This window comes from Coregonus clupeaformis, unplaced genomic scaffold (assembly GCF_020615455.1).
Source record: "Coregonus clupeaformis isolate EN_2021a unplaced genomic scaffold, ASM2061545v1 scaf0202, whole genome shotgun sequence".
Classification (NCBI taxonomy): Eukaryota; Metazoa; Chordata; class Actinopteri; order Salmoniformes; family Salmonidae; genus Coregonus; species Coregonus clupeaformis.
Window position 1 is genome coordinate 508926 of NW_025533657.1, and position 18768 is coordinate 527693.

The 18768-nt window shown below is 44.3% G+C and overlaps 1 protein-coding gene across 2 annotated transcripts in view; it reads left to right on the forward strand.

Moving 5' to 3' along the window:
* Nucleotides 1–18768, forward strand: part of tmem131l (transmembrane 131 like) — a 39931-nt gene that overhangs the window by 12996 nt on the left and 8167 nt on the right. For both annotated transcript variants that reach the window (XM_045214148.1, XM_045214149.1), the window contains exons 9-26: nucleotides 17–190; nucleotides 3483–3552; nucleotides 3691–3808; nucleotides 4029–4098; nucleotides 4360–4469; nucleotides 4866–4935; nucleotides 6155–6279; nucleotides 6810–6952; nucleotides 7693–7879; nucleotides 8447–8632; nucleotides 9007–9156; nucleotides 9498–10140; nucleotides 10327–10442; nucleotides 10887–11059; nucleotides 12547–12753; nucleotides 16659–16737; nucleotides 17145–17248; nucleotides 17566–17698. In XM_045214148.1, coding sequence (XP_045070083.1) covers nucleotides 17–190; nucleotides 3483–3552; nucleotides 3691–3808; nucleotides 4029–4098; nucleotides 4360–4469; nucleotides 4866–4935; nucleotides 6155–6279; nucleotides 6810–6952; nucleotides 7693–7879; nucleotides 8447–8632; nucleotides 9007–9156; nucleotides 9498–10140; nucleotides 10327–10442; nucleotides 10887–11059; nucleotides 12547–12753; nucleotides 16659–16737; nucleotides 17145–17248; nucleotides 17566–17698 — 2858 coding nt within the window. The remainder of the gene's footprint in view (nucleotides 1–16; nucleotides 191–3482; nucleotides 3553–3690; nucleotides 3809–4028; nucleotides 4099–4359; nucleotides 4470–4865; nucleotides 4936–6154; nucleotides 6280–6809; nucleotides 6953–7692; nucleotides 7880–8446; nucleotides 8633–9006; nucleotides 9157–9497; nucleotides 10141–10326; nucleotides 10443–10886; nucleotides 11060–12546; nucleotides 12754–16658; nucleotides 16738–17144; nucleotides 17249–17565; nucleotides 17699–18768) is intronic.

Sequence of the window (18768 nt, forward strand, 5' to 3'; positions counted from 1 at the left end):
CCCCCCGTGCGTCAAGGTGGTCAACTTCAACGGGGCGGTGTCAGTGCCCCAGGGTGGCTGCTGGCGGCTCCTCTCCCTGCAGCTCCTCAACAGGAGCCTGCCCCTAAACCTGCTCTCCACGCTCTCCTTGACCACTGGCCTGGGTCTTGCCCTGAAACTACCCCTCCACTTTCACTCCACCCTGGCCAAGGTAATACTACCAATGACTGTCTGCATACACAATCCTCCATACTCTCCATAGACCAGCGTTTCTTAATAAAGGAGTGCACATTTTAGTTTTTGCCCTAGCACTACATGCCTGATTCCACTAATCAAAGGTTTGATGATGAGTTCATTAGTGTAATCAGGTGTGTAGTGCTAGGACAAAAACAAAGATGTGCACCTCTTTGGGACCCCAGGACCAGGGCCCGTGTCCACAAAGAGTAGGAGTGCTGATTTAGCCTTTTATATCATAATGAATAAGATTATATGGACAGATTCTAGATCAGCACTCATACGCTGAGATGCCTTTTGAATACAGGCCCCGGACTGAGAAACACTGCCATAGACAACTGTCTATTACATACTACTACAGTCACGAATAACCACACTTTACACTATTACTGTACATTGTTCTGATCTCTATACTAATGTTTATAATCTGCTCACTCACTCCTGTGTTCTGATCCCTATGTACTACAGTACAGTGTGTATGTGTATATAAACTCAGCAAAAAGAAACGTCCTCTCACTAACAACTACGTTTATTTTCAGCATACTTAACATGTGTAAATATTTGTATGAACATAACAAGATTCAACAACTGAGACATAAACTGAACAAGTTCCACAGATGTGACTAACAGAAATTGAATAATGTGTACCTGAACAAAGGGGGGGTCAAAATCAAAAGTAACAGTCAGTATCTGGTGTGGCCACCAGCTGCATTAAGTACTGCAGTGCATCTCCTTCTCATGGACTGCACCAGATTTGCCAGTTCTTGCTGTGAGATGTTAACCAACTCTTCCACCAAGGCACCTGCAAGTTTCCCGGACATTTCTGGGGGGAATGGCCCTAGCCCTCACCCTCCGATCCAACAGGTCCCAGAAGTGACGGACCCTTCACCTCCAAATCGATCCCGCTCCAGAGTACAGGCCTCGGTGTAACGCTCATTCCTTCGACGATAAACGCAAATCCGGCCATCACCCCTGGTGAGACAAACCCGCGACTCGTCAGTGAAGAGCACTTTTTGCCAGTCCTGTCTGGTCCAGCGACGGTGGGTTTGTGCCCATAGGCAACGTTGTTGCCGCTGATGTCTGGTGAGGACCTGCCTAACAATAGGCCTACAAGCCCTCAGTCCAGCCTCTATCTGCCTATTGCGGACTGTCTGAGCACTGATGGAGGGATTGTGCGTTCCTGGTGTAACTCGGGCAGTTGTTGTTGCCATCCTGTACCTGTCCCGCAGGTGTGATGTTCGGATGTACCAATCCTGTGCAGGTGTTGTTACACGTGGTCTGCCACTGCGAGGACGATCAGCTGTCCGTCCTGTCTCCCTGTTGCGCTGTCTTAGGCGTCTCACAGTACGGACATTGCAATTTATTGCCCTGGCCACATCTGCAGTCCTCATGCCTCCTTGCAGCATGCCTAAGGCACGTTCACGCAGATGAGCAGGGACCCTGTGCATCTTTCTTTTGGTGTTTTTCAGAGTCAGTAGAAAGGCCTCTCTAGTGTCCTAAGTTTTCATAACTGTGACCTTAATTGCCTACCGTCTGTAAGCTGTTAGTGTCTTAACGACCGTTCCACAGGTGCATGTTCATTTAATGTTTATGGGTCATTGAACAAGCACGTGAAACAGTGTTTAAACCCTTTACAATGAAGATCTGTGAAGTTTTTTGGATTTTTACAAATTATCTTTGAAAGACAGGGTCCTGAAAAGGGGATGTTTCTTTTTTTGCTGAGTTTGTCTATACAGTGCATTCGGAAAGTATTCAGACCCCTTCACTTTTTCCACATTTTGTTACGTTACAGCCTTATTCTAAAATGGATTAAATAAATAAAAATGTAATCTACACACAATACCCCATAATGACAAATCGAAAACAGGTTTGTATACATTTTTGCAGAAAAAAAATATTTACATAAGTATTCAGACCCTTTGCTATGAGACTCGAAATTGAGCCCAGGTGCATCCTGTTCCCATTGATCACCCTTGATGTTTCTACAACTTGGAGTCCACCTGTGGTAAATTAAATTGATTGGACATGATTTGGAAAGGCACACACCTGTCTATATAAGGTCCCACAGTTGACAGTGCATGTCAGAGCAAAAACCAAGCCATGAGGTCGAAGAAATTGTCCATAGAGCTCCGAGACAGGATTTTGTTGAGGCACAGATCTGGGGAAGGGTACCAAAAAATGTCTGCATCATTTAAGGTCCCCAAGAAGGTCCCCACAGTGGCCTCCATAATTCTTAAATGGAAGAAGTTTTGAACCACCAAGACTCTTCCTAGAGCTGGCCGCCCGGCCAAACTGAGCAATCGGGGGAGAAGGGCCTTGGTCAGGGAGGTGACCAAGAACCCGATGGTCACTCTGACAGAGCTTCAGAGTTCCTCTGTGGAGATGGGAGGAACCTTCCAGAAGGACAACCATCTCTGCAGCACTCTACCAGTCAGGCCTTTATGGTAGAGTGGCCAGATGGAAGCCCCTCCGCTTGGAGTTTGCCAAAAGGCACCTGAAGGGCTCTCAGACCATGAGAAAAAAGATTCTCTGGTCTGAAGAAACCAAGATTGAACTCTTTGGCCTGAATGCCAAGCGTCACGTCTGGAGGAAACCTGGTACCATCCCTAAGGTGAAGCATGGTGGTGGCAGCATCATGCTGTGAGGATGTTTTTCAGCGGCAGGGACTGGGAGACAAGTCAGGATCAAGGGAAAGATGAACGAAGCAAAGTACAGGGACATCCTTCATAAAAACCTACTCCAGAGTGCTCAGGACCTCAGACTGGGGTGCAGCGACGCTCCCATCCAACCTGACAGAGCTTGAGAGGATCTGCAGAGAAAAATAGGAGAAACTCCCCAAATACAGGTGTGCCAAGCTTGTAGCGTCATACCAAAGAAGACTCAAAGCTGTAATCGCTGCCAAAGGTGCTTCAATAAAGTACTGAGTAAAGGTTCTGAATACTTATTTAAATTTATATTTCAGTTTTTAATTCTAAAAACAAGTTTTTTCTTTGTCATTATGGGGTATTGTGTGTAGATTGATGAGGGGGGGGAACAATTTAATCAATTTTAGAATAAGGCTGTAATGTCAAGGGGTCTGAATACTTTCCGAATGCACTTTGTGTGTGTATATATTCTCTTCCTGCACATCCACTCCACTCTGTAGAGGGCATCTCTCTTTTCAAGCTGACACAGTCAAACGAAATTATATTGATATGACATTCATCCAGCCAAAAATAACTGGGAGTGTGTTCTCTAATGGGAGTTTGTTTTGTGTGTTCCCTCTCCAGCAGGGTGATGTTGTGTTTGAAGCGGAGGGGGAGTGTGGCCGACCATGTCCCCTCAGACTGTCAGAAGCAGGTGAGACGTGCGCGCGCGCTTGTGGCGTGCATGCATGAGTCAGTGGTATCTGCTGTTGGTACAGTGTGTGTGTTAGACTGATATTTTCAGTCTGCGCATGTGTGGTCCACTCAGGCTGTGTTGTATGGGTGTTTCCAGGTCGTGTCCAGTGGCAGCGCTCTCTCCTCTCAGACTCCTCCTCCTGGATGCTGGACAGCAGACTGGCCTCGGAGCTCTGCACTCGCTGGCAAAGCCGCAAAGACCAGCTGCCCTGCAGGTGAGACACACACGGTTGTTCACTTCACTAATTTACTCTATATCTAGTCACTCCTACACATACACACACGTATGAGGGCGGGTGGGCCACACACACACACAATTTTTCACTTCATTCAGCCACTTATACGTTATCTAGTCACTCTAACACATATCACTTATAATGGCAGTGGGCTACACACAACACATCTACAGTTCCTATTTTCTTCTGTTCGCCAAAGGTGGCCCAGACTACCAGCGGAGACCTCGTCACCTCTAGACTTTGGTGCTATCCCTGTCAATGAAAGCAAGGTAACCCAAACATGTTTTTATCTCACACTAATAGTTGAATAGCTCTGTGGTACTTCAAGTCAACTATTCACCTGCAGCAGTTTGTGGATTTGAGATATAAAAAATAAATGCAATCTTCACTTTTAACATTAGAATGCTTTTCCATTACGCTGTCTGTGTAATGCAATGTCTTGTTATGTTATGTGTCAGCTGTGAGCCATGGAAACCAAATACAAATGTCAATGTACAATACATCTTTTGAACTTTGAACTTTTCCCCTAGGTTAAGCTGCTGACTCTGAAGAACCCCTCCTCCTCTGTGGTCTCTGTGGAGATCAGAGCCCTCTCCCTGTACCCGGCCCCCCTGGAAGCCCTTGACCTCCTCACCAAATGGTACGAACCCAAGAACACCTCCCCTCACCGTTAGTTGCACAGGAGATGCACTCCCTTGGGTGCATCTCAATAGTCTATAGTGGCTTCCTCTCCTCGTCTCCTTTCCTTAATCTGCACTGAAGTGAAACAACTGGACCAAATTGCTTTCGCCTATCCTACGTTTTGAGATCAGCGCAGAGGAAGGAATGGAAAGTCACTTCAGACTATTGTAAAAATTCCTTCGCATTAGTTTCCAACTCCTTAAAGGGACAGTTCACTTAAACATCAGTTGATTTTAGACAGAACTGCCCCTTTAACATTGCAGTTTCTTACCAGTTAGCTCTGAGCGTCCCTTATAGGTGTTATTGATGAGGCGTCTCACTGTTTGGCCTCCTACTCTCTCCCCTGTTTCTCCAGGTTCAACATCAGCCCCCTCTCTGTCAACATCAGCACTACAGAGTTCACTCTGCTGCCTGCACAGCACAAGGTAAGGATGTTGTGCATTCTGGGAAATGTAGTTTGTCTGTTCCACTGTCTGACAATGGGACTGGGGCTGCTGTAATGTATTAGGTGTAGGGTAGGGATGGGGGGAAAGAATCGATACAGTAGAGTATAGCGATATTATTTTTGCTGATTTTATATATAAATTGCTAGGTAGTTAACGTAAGCTAGCGCTAGTCGGCTGTACCTGCGCCAAAACTGGTATTTCTCTTCCTATAGCTTGTTTTCCATCTTCTTTTTAAAACTTGTTTTCTCATGGCTCTCTCATTTCTCTGCAGCAAACATATGTGAGCAATATCTCTGGAACATCGAATCACAATAAAATCACAGTATCGAATCGCAATACATAGTCGTGATACATATACAGTATCGTGTATTGTAATATCGTATCGTGAGGTCCCTGGCAATTCCAAGCCCTAGTGTAGGGTGATGCTGTCCCTAGACGCTGATCTTGGGTCAGTTTCACATTTCACCCATTAATGGTTAAGGTTAGGACTGGCGGAGGGGAAGCTGATTCTGGATCTGTACCTAGGGGAAACTTCACCTAGGGCGGGAATGGATTATAATGAAATGACAGGAAATGTTTGAGAGCTCATTGTTTGCTGCTCCCAAGTGTGGTATTTTATTGACCTACGGTGGATGGCTTGCTAAGTCACTAGCTCTGCAGCAAACATTGAGCGGACATTCACTGTCTTTTTATTGCATTATTCTTTGGTCCTTATTGCATTTTGATGCATGTGTTTTAGTAATTCCTGCCTTTTGACACTCCAGCTCAGATTTTCTCAATTCACTCCTAGGGAATCCAGGTTAGTGCTGGGCTAGCACAAATATGTGAACCTGCTGGGGTCCCCCCCCCCAGGAATGGATTGAGAAACACTGCTCTAGTTATGGGGAAACCAATGCAGTCTTCAATCATTGGCTTCTCACCTGGTGTCCCAGGTCTGAATCGGTCCATGATTAGTAGAGAATGAAAGCCAGGGGCCGTATGTATCAAGCGTCTCAGCCCTTTTAGATCAAAATGAATAAGGTTTCATGGACAGGGAAGACCTGATCCTAGATCAGCACTCCTACTCTTGATATGCTTGATACAGACGACCCCAGAAGTGTTTCAGCTGACCAGTTGAATAATCCTTGCTATATAAAGTGTGCTATGCAGTGATATATTAACAATTTCTGCTAACCCTCACCCTCTGTGTTGTCTGCAGGGGGGTGAGAATGTGAAGGGAGATGGAGTCCTGCGTCTCCTCCTCCAGCCTTGGGAGAGCAGGGAGGTGGCTGTGGTGTTCACCCCCTCCGAACACAAACCCACCACCACCATCCTGCTCATCAGGTACACTATGAAGTACACCTCTACATTTTGACACATGTTCTTAGAAATAGTCTTCTGATATTCATATTGTCATGTACATACAAAGGCAAAATGACCATATAAACAGTACTGTGAATAATTCCCCCCAGTTGTTGCCAGTAGTTGTAGTCTCTCGTGCATGCAAGATTTTGATATTAGCACTGATATTACACTAGTTGTTATTGCAGTACTATGCGAACACATTGCTTTTTACGTGATATTATTCCACATTTGTGGTTGTTTTTGTCAAAAATGTAGCCAAACTAGATGGCACCAGGTATTTTAATGACGTTTGCCAGATTTGAGTATGGTGCCATGTCCTGTGTGTCAGTTTTGGTGACTCGCTGCATTGGTGAACGTCTAGTCTCGAGTTGCCATTCTTTTCAAGTCTCGTCTGTCACTCTGCTGTTGGAGCGTGAGGAAGTGGAAGTCGGGGAGCTGAGTCTAGAGACTTACTTTCTCTTTCTCGCTCTCTCTCTTTCTTTTTCTCTCTTGGCCTCTCTCGGTCTCAGGAACAACCTGACAGTGTTTGACATGGTGACGGTGCGGGGCCATGGGGCCAAGGAGCTGCTGAGGGTTGGGGGCAAGCTGCCAGGCCCCGGGGCCTCATTACGCTTCAATGTCCCTCAGTCCACACTCATGGAGTGCCGAGACGGTGAGCCAACCACTCGGTTCATTTGATCATTTATCCACCATTCTCTCATTGAGATAAAATCTATTTTATGCTCCTAGTGGCAATCACAACAATCAGTGTGTTACTACTCAAAAATATATGATAGGGTTTGATTATATTGAATTTGAGGGCAGCAATATGTACTGTATATATCTAGAACTTATTAGATGTTTAACAATATTTGAATGCATTACTAATACAGTTCATTAGTCAAGGGAAATGATGGTACTTCATAGTAATGGCAAATAGAATTCAATACCTTTCAGGTTAATTGGTAGGATATCCAATTTGGAATTCAAACTCAATTATAAGGCCCTTGAATTTAAAACTAGTCTATTTAATCATTGCCTTACTAGTGGTGGTAGTTCTGCTGTACAACCTGTCATATTTTACATCCTATAATAAACTCATTTTAATGGCACAAAGCAGAATTTTTGTGAAAACGGGCAAATTTAGCGTGTCTTATCTGTGTGTTCTCCTACCTCGGCTAATTAATCATTGGTGGCGTACCAAATGTCACCCTATTCCCTTTATAGGGAAGTAATTGGTCAAAAGTAGGGACCTTGGTCAAAAGTAGTGTTATAAAAGGAATAGGGTGCCATTTGGGACTCAGCCTTTGTCTTGCTCTACTGTTCTTAAGAGTGTGTGGCTGGCTACTTTCATTTATTTCCTAAGTTCTTTATGCATCAAACAAAAAATACTCCCTCCCATCTTCCTACCAGGCCTGCACACCAACAAGCCTCTGTTTGCAATCCGGAAGAGCTTCAAGGTGGAGAACGCCGGGGAGCTTCCCCTAACGGTCATGTCCATGAACATCAACGGCTACAAGTGCCAGGGCTTCGGCTTCGAGGTGCTGCAGTGCAGGTCATTCAGCCTGGACCACAACTCCTCGTCCGAGATCACCATTGCGTAAGTCAAATGTCGGAAGAATGGATGCAGATTGTTGTTGTACCTTTTTTATGTGAACATATTTTGTGTTAACTCAACAGTAGTGTACATGTGTCAGGTTACTTTCAAGTGAAGGGTACAAAAAGTAAAGTAAAGTAATGAAAGAAAATTGATCTAACATTTGTGTATTAAGTCCGAACGTAAACATCAAGACGTTTGTATTGTTCAGTCAATAATGAGATTTTTTTGGGGACCTCATCTCCTTCTCTCCTTTCCCCGTCTCAACTTTTTTCTCTATCTCATCTTCTCTTTCTCTCCACTTCCCCCTCTTTCTTCCCTCTCTGGTTGTCTTCCCTCTCTCCCCTTCTCGTAATCTCCCCCACTTCCTTTTCACCCTCCACTTTTCCCCCTTCCCCTTCATCTCTCTCTCTCTCCCCTTCTCTTACTCCACGTTCTCCCTTCCCTTGTCTTACTCCACCTTCTCCCTCTCTCCTTTTCCACCCCCTCCTCTCTCCTTTTCCACCCCCTCCTCTATCCTTTTCTCTCCCCAACTCCCTCTCTCTCTTCACCCCTCTCTGCCTCCTCCAGGTTCACTCCAGACTTCACGTCGTCCTGGGTGATCCGGGACCTGACCCTGGTGACGTCCCGCGGCTCATCGTTCCCCTTCACCCTCAACGTGACGCTGCCCCACCACATGCTGCCCCTCTGTGCCCAGGTGGTGCCCGGCCCCAGCTGGGAGGAGACCTTCTGGGTGGTCACCCTCATCTTCACCTGGTCAGTGCCACCCCGAGACGCCTACACCAGTGCCATCTTTGGGTGATGAAGATCCAATGTCGTACACAGCTTCATGCATTTAATTTTTTACAGAAATCAAACGCTGCCACTGAAATGTACCGGTCTGTAAGTGATTTCAGGTTGGAAGACAATGGCTTTTGACTCCCCAACCAGATTACCAGTGTCTACTTCTTTCTGTGAAGTCTCAAACTGCCCCAAAGTTATGGCTTGTTCCCACAATCTTCCCAATCCTGTCTGAAATGCATAGTTTGCCCTTTTTAATCAATATGTTGACTTTTTTTCCCCCAGAATTTCAATTTGTTAGCACTGGTATCACCAATGAATAACTGCCCATATCCTCTCTCTCCTATCAGCTTCTCCTTGGCGGGCGTTTGTCTGATGGCTTTCCACCAGGCCCAGTACATCCTGACTCAGTTCTCCAGCCCCACCCCCCGGAGCAACCACAACTCTGTCCTGTCACGGGACAACTGCCCCGTCAACAACATCACCCCCAACGGAGTCAAGTAAGACTCTTTGGAATTCAAAATATATTTTACAAGAGACCTGTTTCCAATCAAATATTTGTACATAAAATCAACAGTTTTACATGGTTAATTGCCAATATAAAGGGTTATTAAAGTTAGATGTTTTGGTGGTATTTGATATAACACTCCAGTACAAGTGTTCCATCAACCATGTTGTAAAAGTAGCTGCATGTTATCTACATAAACCTGTTGAAGAACTGAACTGATTTTGTTCTTTAAATGAAGCTTGTCACCCATTTGATTAGCAGGTGATAATGCACTGATATGGGTTTACACATACACATTCTCTAACTGGTTGTTTTGTTGTTGTCCGTGTCCAGTAAAATGAAGGGCAGCTGCAAGACCTACGTGGACACCTGCCACAACTCTGACAAAGGAAAGGGCCGTGGCTCCCCGGCGGTGGCCAATGGCTCCACCCCTCGGCCCCAGCCCTTTTCCTCTTCCTCCTCCTCCTCCTCCTCCACCTCCAAGAAGGGTGCCTCCACCACCCCGTCCCAGCCGCAGAAGAAACACAAGGTGTCCGTTTACTACGGCAAGTACAAAAGCTGCTCCTCCGCCACAGCGGCGACGGCAGCCATGTCGACCGAGGAAGAGCGGGAACTAGACCTAATGCCCGACCTGGGAACCCTGGACCCCGACCTGAGCACGGACGCCTGCAACAACAATGAGCCCACGTTCCTCTGTCCGATCGACGTTAAGAAAACAATGACACAGCACTTTAAGGAAGCCCCCCCACAGAGTGCCGCCCATTGGGAGGACAGCAAGGGGCCGGCGGTGGTTATGTTTCCCGTGGAAACGCAGGCCGGCTTCCGCGACAATGTCACTGTGGGCCCGGGCCCGGGCCCCCGACCAGGTCTCCTGCTGTGCAGCCCCGTGACAGAGAAAGTGTGCGACCACCGTACACATTCACAGTTTCCAGAGAAGAGGGACACAACAGAGAAAAGGGACAACTCTGAGCTAGAGGTGAGAGAGACACACAGGGTGATCAATTGGCTATTACTTGGTTTTATTTGATAGCTTGCTCTGATTGATGCTTGTAGCCTGGTTTCTCCTACAGCTCTGTAGAGATTTTGTTGGTGTGCAGTCTAAGTACTTCAGTACAAAGTGAAAATGTGAATTCAATCTTTCTCTTGTTCTCTCTCCCTCCAGACCAGAGAGGATGGCAAAAGCCAGAGGAAGAAGGCAGAGAAGACAGAGGCTGGTGTCCCAGCCGGGAACAACAAAGCAAAGAAGAGTCGCAAGAAGAACACAGAGGGGGTTTCTGGGTACGTTGCATCTTCAAATCGATAGAATCTTGACAAATGGTTTGGTGCAGAATTCCGTTTGTAAAATCTATAGAAATGAAATGGACAGCACTCAAAGGACAATCTTCAATAAGTCAGTGCTTGCACTACACTTGGGATGAACCTCTTCATCCCACACAGATGTGATGCACCTTATTCACACCAAGGGCCATTGACCAAAAGTAAATGTTTTAATGTTAATATTTTCTAACTCGGTAGGAAATGAATTGGTGAATTTGATTTGATTTGATTTCAATTTGGGATTGATTTAGCTTTTTAAAGGATCAAACTTTAATTAGCTACCCCCACTAGCCGTTTATGGTAGAACATTCAGCTGTGTTTAAAGTCTGTAACCCTGTTGATTGTTGAATCACTTTTCAATGTAAAGACATTGAAAAGTGACATTGGTCTTCGCTGTTCCAACAGGCTACCAGAACACAGCCTGGTTATGATGTCAGTGCAGGAGAGGGAACCGGAGTGGAGAACGGGAGAACAACAACAGAATATGAACGGAACACGCACTCGGAACCGCTGCTCCACAGGAAAACCAGACGCACCAAAGCCCAGCCCCAACCCCGACAGCCCCCTCAAACAGAACGGTGGGTACACACACACACCAAGGTTTCCGTTAGGAAAATGTGGCGGCGGACATTTGACCGGCAACCTTTTAATTGACAGAACATTTGAGAAATTTGACGGACCCATATGCATTGGGTGCGTAACTGATTAGTTAGTCCACCCACGGTGCTCATAATGACAGAAATCACATTTAGATTATGGTCATTAATATTAACAGAACATGCATGTCAAGAATGAAACAATGTGCGGTCCTTCTTACCGAATTCTAATATGCACTTTGAAGATGTTAGAATAACTGTCCACATATACTTTTCCTCAGCCAACAAATGTGGTCCTCTGTAGCTCAGCTGGTAGAGCACGGCGCTTGTAACGCCAAGGTAGTGGGTTCGATCCCCGGGACCACCCATATACAAAAAAAATCAAAAATAATAATAAAATAAATGTATGCGCGCATGACTGTAAGTCGCTTTGGATAAAAGCGTCTGCTAAATGGCATATTATATTATTTATATTATAACAAGATGAGTAACGAACAGCAAAATCACTAGCCTATGTCAATCTACTATCCCCCATGGTAGAAAAGTGTACCTATTCTATTGGTCAGCTTGTCGAGAATGAGATGACCTATTCCAAACATACTTTGGGACAGTTGTGGGAAGATAGATCCCAAATTCATACAACCAGTAGGCCTAGGCTCCATAAAAATAAAAAATAAAACTTTAAAAAGCAATGAGTCTGAAGCAACAGATCAGAACGTTTAGCTGAAAATGTTGATAAACTTTTATTTCTTCACATTATAAGCACAGCAATGTGCAGAAGGCAGTAGGCTATGTGTGAATGTTTGTTCCATAATGCAGTTAGCGGGAAAACGCTGTCACCACACATGCAAGCGGTTTCATATTTTATAGGCCAAAAGCTGGCTATTACCGAATAACGGAAACCCTAACAAACTCAAAAAGCTGGAACGTCTATGGTTACAACCCTCAACTACTTGATAACCTGTGGCTATCACTGTAAGTTTGTGGCTAACTTGACCAAAGTTCAACTCTAACCTTAACACTCACCTAAACCATCATGTAAAAAAAGCCTTCTGCTGTGTCGGGGATGATCCGGACATCTCTAAGTGTATTTACACCTGACTGACCACAAGGAGGTGCTAAAGTGCAATTTCTTTAACAACACATTGACATGGTAGACATTAGAGTACAGATCCAGTTTTGTCACATTTTCAGAAACACTGGAATTCCCAATTAAATGTGATGGTAAAGACGAGAGGGAATGAAGTTAATAGATTTACATTTTATATAGAATATTGGACAGTCCTCAGCAGCTCTTTTCTTTTAATTTTACACAAACAGAAGGGAAGATAGGCAAGTGGGAAAACCATAGGAAGGATGGACATGGGGATTGAAGGGATTGAGCAGTATATTTGACTGGCCAGGAGTGTTACCGCTAGACCACGGGCATGCACAGTCCTCAGCATCTCTCTCCCTCATTACTCTTCTAGGTGTCTGTCTGGTGCGCCCACGGCGGAAGTGTGCGGAGCGGCGCGTGGCGTGCGAGTCGGGCTCAGACTCGGGCAGCTCATCGGGCAGCGTGCGGGCCAGCCGCGGCAGCTGGGGCAGCTGGAGCTCTGCCAGCAGCATTGAGGGAGACAAGGACCCCAGCGCCCCGCACCACCGCACACACCACTGCACTACCTCAGCCAGGAAATGTATGAATAAACATTTACATTTACATTTACGTCATTTAGCAGACGCTCTTATCCAGAGCGACTTACAAATTACACTACTGCAATATACATACACAACACACACACACACACACACACACTGCACTATATACAACGCACGCACACAAGCACACTCTTATCTATACATTGAGTATACAAAACATTAGGAACACCTGCTCTTTCCATTACATAGACTGACAAGTTGAATCCAGGTGAAAGCTATGAACCCTTATTGATGTCACTTGTTAAATCCACTTCAATCAGTGTAGATGAAGGGGAGGAGACAGGTTAAAGATGGATTTTTAAATTGAGACAATTGAGACATGGATTGTGTATGTGTGCCATTGAGGGTGAATGGGCAAGACACAATATTTAAGTGGCTTTTGAAAGGTGTATGGTAGTAGGTGCCAGGCGCCCCGGTTTGTGTGTCAAGAACTGCAACGCTGCAGGGTTTTTCACGTGTGTGTATCAAGAATGGTCCACCACCCAAAGGACATCCAACTGTGGGAAACATTGGAGTCAACATGACCCAGCATCCCTGTGGAATGCTTTCGACACCTTGTAGAGTCCATGTCCCGACGAATTGAGGTTACGAATTGTGGTGGTTCTTAGGGCAAAAGGGGGGTGCAACTCAATATTAGGAAGGTGTTCCTAGGGCTGTTGCGGTGACCGAATTACCGCCACACCGGCGGTCACGAGTCATGAAGGCAGTCAAATTCCACGTGACCATTTAGTCACGGTAATTCGGCTTCTCCAAGCTCTGATGCTGTTCATGGTCAGTAGTAGCCTACCAAACTTGCTAACTGCCTGGTACTCAGCGCTCTATTGTCCCTCTTATCACTGACATCAATGCAAATGTAATCGAAAATCTAATCAAACACTTGAGAGCCCATGAGCTCATGTTGCGCAACATTTCTATAGGCTATGCAATTGCGTGAGAAAACAGAGTGATGGCGTCTATTAAAAAGAGGAGGATCCAATCAGCTTTCTATAGGCTAGGCCTACTATATTTATTTCTCAACTCTCCTAATATTAAGCACATTGCTGTTCTTTACAACAGGAGTATAGCTCATTACTTTTTTCAAATCATCATTAGTCTCATCATGCAGCCTTAAAATGTATTACAAATCAAAACATATAGCCCAATGTTTGTAGAAAAACTAAAGTTACATTAATAACTCTAAATTAAGCATATAAGAGTACCTATTTCTTTGTTAACCGCTCAACACAGAATAGCCTCATGTGCGCACTGCCTCAAATTGATTGGAGAAAATATTTATATTTTATTCAGCGTTGTTCAATTGTATTCTTCATACTATAACATAGATTAATGCCACGGAATTCTAAGCTAATCTTGTCTGCTCCCGAGTGGTGCAGTGGTCTAAGGCACTTCATCGCAGTGCTAGCTGTGCCACTAGAGATCCTGGTTCGAGTCCAGGCTCTGTCGCAGCCGGCCGCGACCGGGAGACCCATGGGCGGCGCACAATTGGTCCAGCGTCGTCCAAGGTAGGGGAGGGTTTGGCCGGCAGGGATGTGGGTTCGTTTCCCACGGGGGGCCAGTATAAAAATAATATAATAAAATAAAAACGTCTGTATTCACTAACTGTAAGTCGCTCTGGATAAGAGCGTCTGCTAAATGACTAAAATGTAAATGTAAATGTAATGCTAAATGAACTAGTGTAGCCCACAGCCATATGGCATAGCCAGATCAGTACCTAACATAAGGACAACTCAGAGTATGCTATTCTGTTCTTCTGAAATAGACTACATTTTCTTCATATCATGCTTCTTTAGACCTGTCTAAAATAAATAATGGATTTATTGTGAAGGTGTAGGCTGTATTACATGGATTTATTAGACTTTTTAAAATGTGATGTTCCAAAGGTCTGCATCAGTGGCTTGTAGGCTATGTGGAAGGCAGGAGACGCTAAATGTGTTTGTTAATTAACGGTCAATTACTGTGAGACCGACAGTTATTTGCTTGACAATCACCGGCTGATGAAATTTCGTGACCACCACAGCCCTAGGTGTTCCTAATGTTTTGTACACTGTGTATACACTCCCCTCTCTCGCTACTGCAGCACCTCAGACAGGGTAAGTGTATACACTGTCACTTGCACTGCACTTATCAGGAAATGTGCCCCTAGAGCAGGGCTCCCCAACCCTGTTCCTGGAGAGCTACCGTCCTGTAGGTTTTCACTTTAACCGTAATCTAGCGCACCGTTAGTTAATAACAATAATATTTCACCTAGTCGGCTTGGGGATTTGAACCAGCGACCTTTTGGTTACTGGCCCAGCACTCCTAACCACTAGGCTACCTACAGGAAGGTAGCTCTCCAGGAACAGGGTTGGAGAACCCTGCCTTAGTCACAGATTAACTTTAGGGAATGTGTTTTTCTCCCTGGTCCCCACATATTGCTCCGTTCCCAATAGTTCTCTCTCTCCATCTCCCCTGTTGTTCTGTCTTTCATCAGCATAGCCATGTGTCTCCATTCCATCTCACACATGTGCTTCTCATCGAAATGTCCTCCTTTTACCCCAGAATAGTAGGTCCGGACCTAGGCTCTGGAGATCCATGGGCTGGGGGGGTTGGAAGTGGGACTGGAGACTCTACAGAGCACCGTGGTGCTGGGTTAGGTTAAGCCAGATGTTTACCTGCCCTTTGGCTCTGAGTGACTTTGTCGGCCTTGGCTAGGACTGAGATTCCCAAATTCCCCATCTCTGAATCCACCTCAGTGTACACCTCATCAGACATGGAAATGTTGCATCCGTCTTTCACCTCACCTGTTCTCCATCTCTCTTTTCCTCCACCTATTTCTTTCTCTCTCCCTCTTTCTCTGTCTACCTTTCTCTCACTCTCAGCTATCTATTTCCTGTGTTTTGAGGGGTGCAAAATCCACTTGTCACTTAAATCTCTTACTCTGGTGACTCTTTCTTACACTTGCTAGTGTTTTCTCATTGACATAAGGACCGCGGAAAAGTTTCTAATGACCTGTCAAACACACTAGTTTGGGCTGTAATGGGCTCAATGGAATACATTGGTTTTCCGTTGCATCTATAAGAACGCTAACACTATGTCTGGGATTTAACGCACCGCTCGACAGTTACATCACAAGAAAGATATCTTATTTCGATGAGTTTAGATTTATGTGCAATTGAAAAAAGTAATGATTTAGTTCAAATGTTTACAATTTAGAGGCACTGAAATGAAAGCAACTTGGAAAATTAACGCTAAAATTATAGTGATATGTCTAATCTCACAAACAATGTAAAGTATGTATTGAAAGGTGTAATCTAGAGCCAAGCGTTTTGATTTTAAAAACGCATGGTTATCCTTCTCTTGACACACTTGTTGAATTATGCAAGAGAACATGACAACGGTAATGAATAATGAATGAGCCGGTCTAGACAGTGCAGGTAGGCCTAGAGACAGAGAAAGTTTTTGGTGGTTGCAGCCATGTTCCACTCCTTTATATAAATGTATTAATGAATGCAAATACACCCAGGCAAATGAGGCACATAATATTGTTTATTTTATCACAAAGTATTTCAAAAAGATCTGAAAAAAGACATTTTACAATTAATGTAACACCAAAATGCCTGAGCTCCATTCATTATTTGTCCGTGCCAGTACAATGTTTAATGTGCTATAATTCAGTCAATATCTGATTGATTAAAACATTTCTAAAAGTTTGGAGTATTTTCACTGTTGCATTTATTATAATTGTTTTTTAAACCTTTTAAAGATTTCAATTAACATTACTACACCCACGCTCTCTCTCCCTCTCTGACACTGATATAGTAGAAAAGGGATGAATTAACTAACATGTTTTCATTATAAAGCAGGGTCAGAGTTGTGATTTGTTACTGTGTGTCTGTGTCCACAGGGGACTCCATGCAGTACGGCGTCTACCCAGCCGAGAGGGACTGCTACCAGACCATGAACTCCACCTACAAGGCCCAGAGGTACACACACACACATTAACTGATGTAATCGCACACACACATTAACACACACACACAGACTGATAAATACACACGTAAACACACACACACACATCAACCACATAGAATGGAAGACATACTCTTATGGTCATTTAGCAGACTATTTTATATAAAGCTACTTACAGTTCAACCCACAACTGTAGTGTGGCAAGCACGGCCATACTTTAACCAACTGAACCACTCTTATAGTGTTTCAAGAAGTATACTATCATTCTAAATGTCCTTACTGACAAAGACACTTTGATCCTATCAACCCTAATGGAGAAGTCAAAGTTCCAATAATAATGATTATTATTTATGTACATTTTTAAAGTGCTTTTTATTACACACAGAATCTCAAAGTGCTATATCTGTCCCCTGGTGTGCAGCATGAATAACCTGTACAGGAAGGAGCCTTGCCAAAGCCCAACAGAGCCTGCCCCAGTGCCCCCCAGCTTTGCTTCTGTAGCAGCCCGCATGGACAGAACCATGGGTGAGTGAAGTGCTCAGTCAATAAATGTTGACATACCTGTACATCAGAATCTGTGTGGAAAATGTATTGTCTAGTATAAATAGAAAGTTGATCTCAAAAAGGGAAGTGCTATAAAATCAGCATGCAAGGGTATTGTTTTGTTTGTCATTGTATTCATGCGTTTCGCGAATGAGTGCGATTGCTGTAAATGTTTGGTGTCGTAAATCGGGGGTGGCCAACCCTCTTTCTGGATTGCCAAGTATGCAGGCCTTTTCTCCAACCCTACTATAAAGCCTGTGTTACAGCTCTATGTTAATTGTTTCCCTCTTCTCTCTCAGATGTGGCGGGCCAGTATTTGCCTGAGGAGACGTGGTCGGCTCCCTCTGTCCCCCTCACCAATGAGTTCAGGTACAACACCTCAGACGCCGTGTCCTACGTACCTCAGGCCTCAGCCCCCGCTCCCTTCAACGGGTATGTCACTAAGCCGAGACAAAATGTACTAATTGTGTCTTTTGTACAATCATGCTGTAGCTTAGGAAGCCATTTTGATTGTTTGTCAGGCCATGTCGATCATACATCTATTGTATACAGTAATCATGTGCCTATGAACCAGAGTTATACTGTTAGCACTGAGGTGGTATGTCCTAGTAGGAAGTCGACTGTGCAGCTCACCCTGCACTATCAGCTCAAACATAAATAACATTTTTGTGTCTACCTTCTCATAAGCTTCCCAGTAAATCAAGAAAAACAATCAAGAATCCCAGAAAAGTGCTAAAAATAGCCTACATTAACATATGTAGCCTAAGAAACAAGGTTCATGAAATCAATAACTTGCTAGTAATAGATCACATTCATATTCTCTAAAACTCACTTAGATAATACCTTTGATACAGTGGTAGCAATACATGGTTATTACATCTACAGAAAATACAGAAATGCCAATGGGGGCGGTGTTGCAGAGCCACACTCCTGTAAAGCTTAGAGAGGATTTCATGTTAAATACTGTTGAAGTAATATGGCTACAGGTTCACCTGCCTCACCTAAAGCCTATTCTTGTGAGAAGCTGCTATAGACCACCAAGTGCTAACAGTCAGTATCTGGATAATATGTTTGAAATGCTTGATCATGTATGTGATATCAACAGAGAGGTATATTTTCTGGGTGACCTTAATAATGACTGGCTTTCATCAAGCTGCCCACTCAAGAAAAATCTTCAAACTGTAACCAGTGCCTGCAACCTGGTTCAGGTTATCAGTCAACCTACAAATTGCACAGGACTGAAATCATCAACATGTCTTGATCACATCTTTACTAATGCTGCAGAAATCTGCTTTAAAGCAGTATCCAAATCCATCGGATGTAGTGATCACAATATAGTAGCCATATCTAGGAAAACCAAAGTTTCAAAATATAGTGTATGAGGTCATACAATAAGTTTTGTAGTGATTCCTATGTTGATGATGTAAAGAATATTTGCTGGTCTGTGGTGTGTAATGATGAGCAACCAGACGCTGCACTTGACACATTTAGTAAATTGTTTA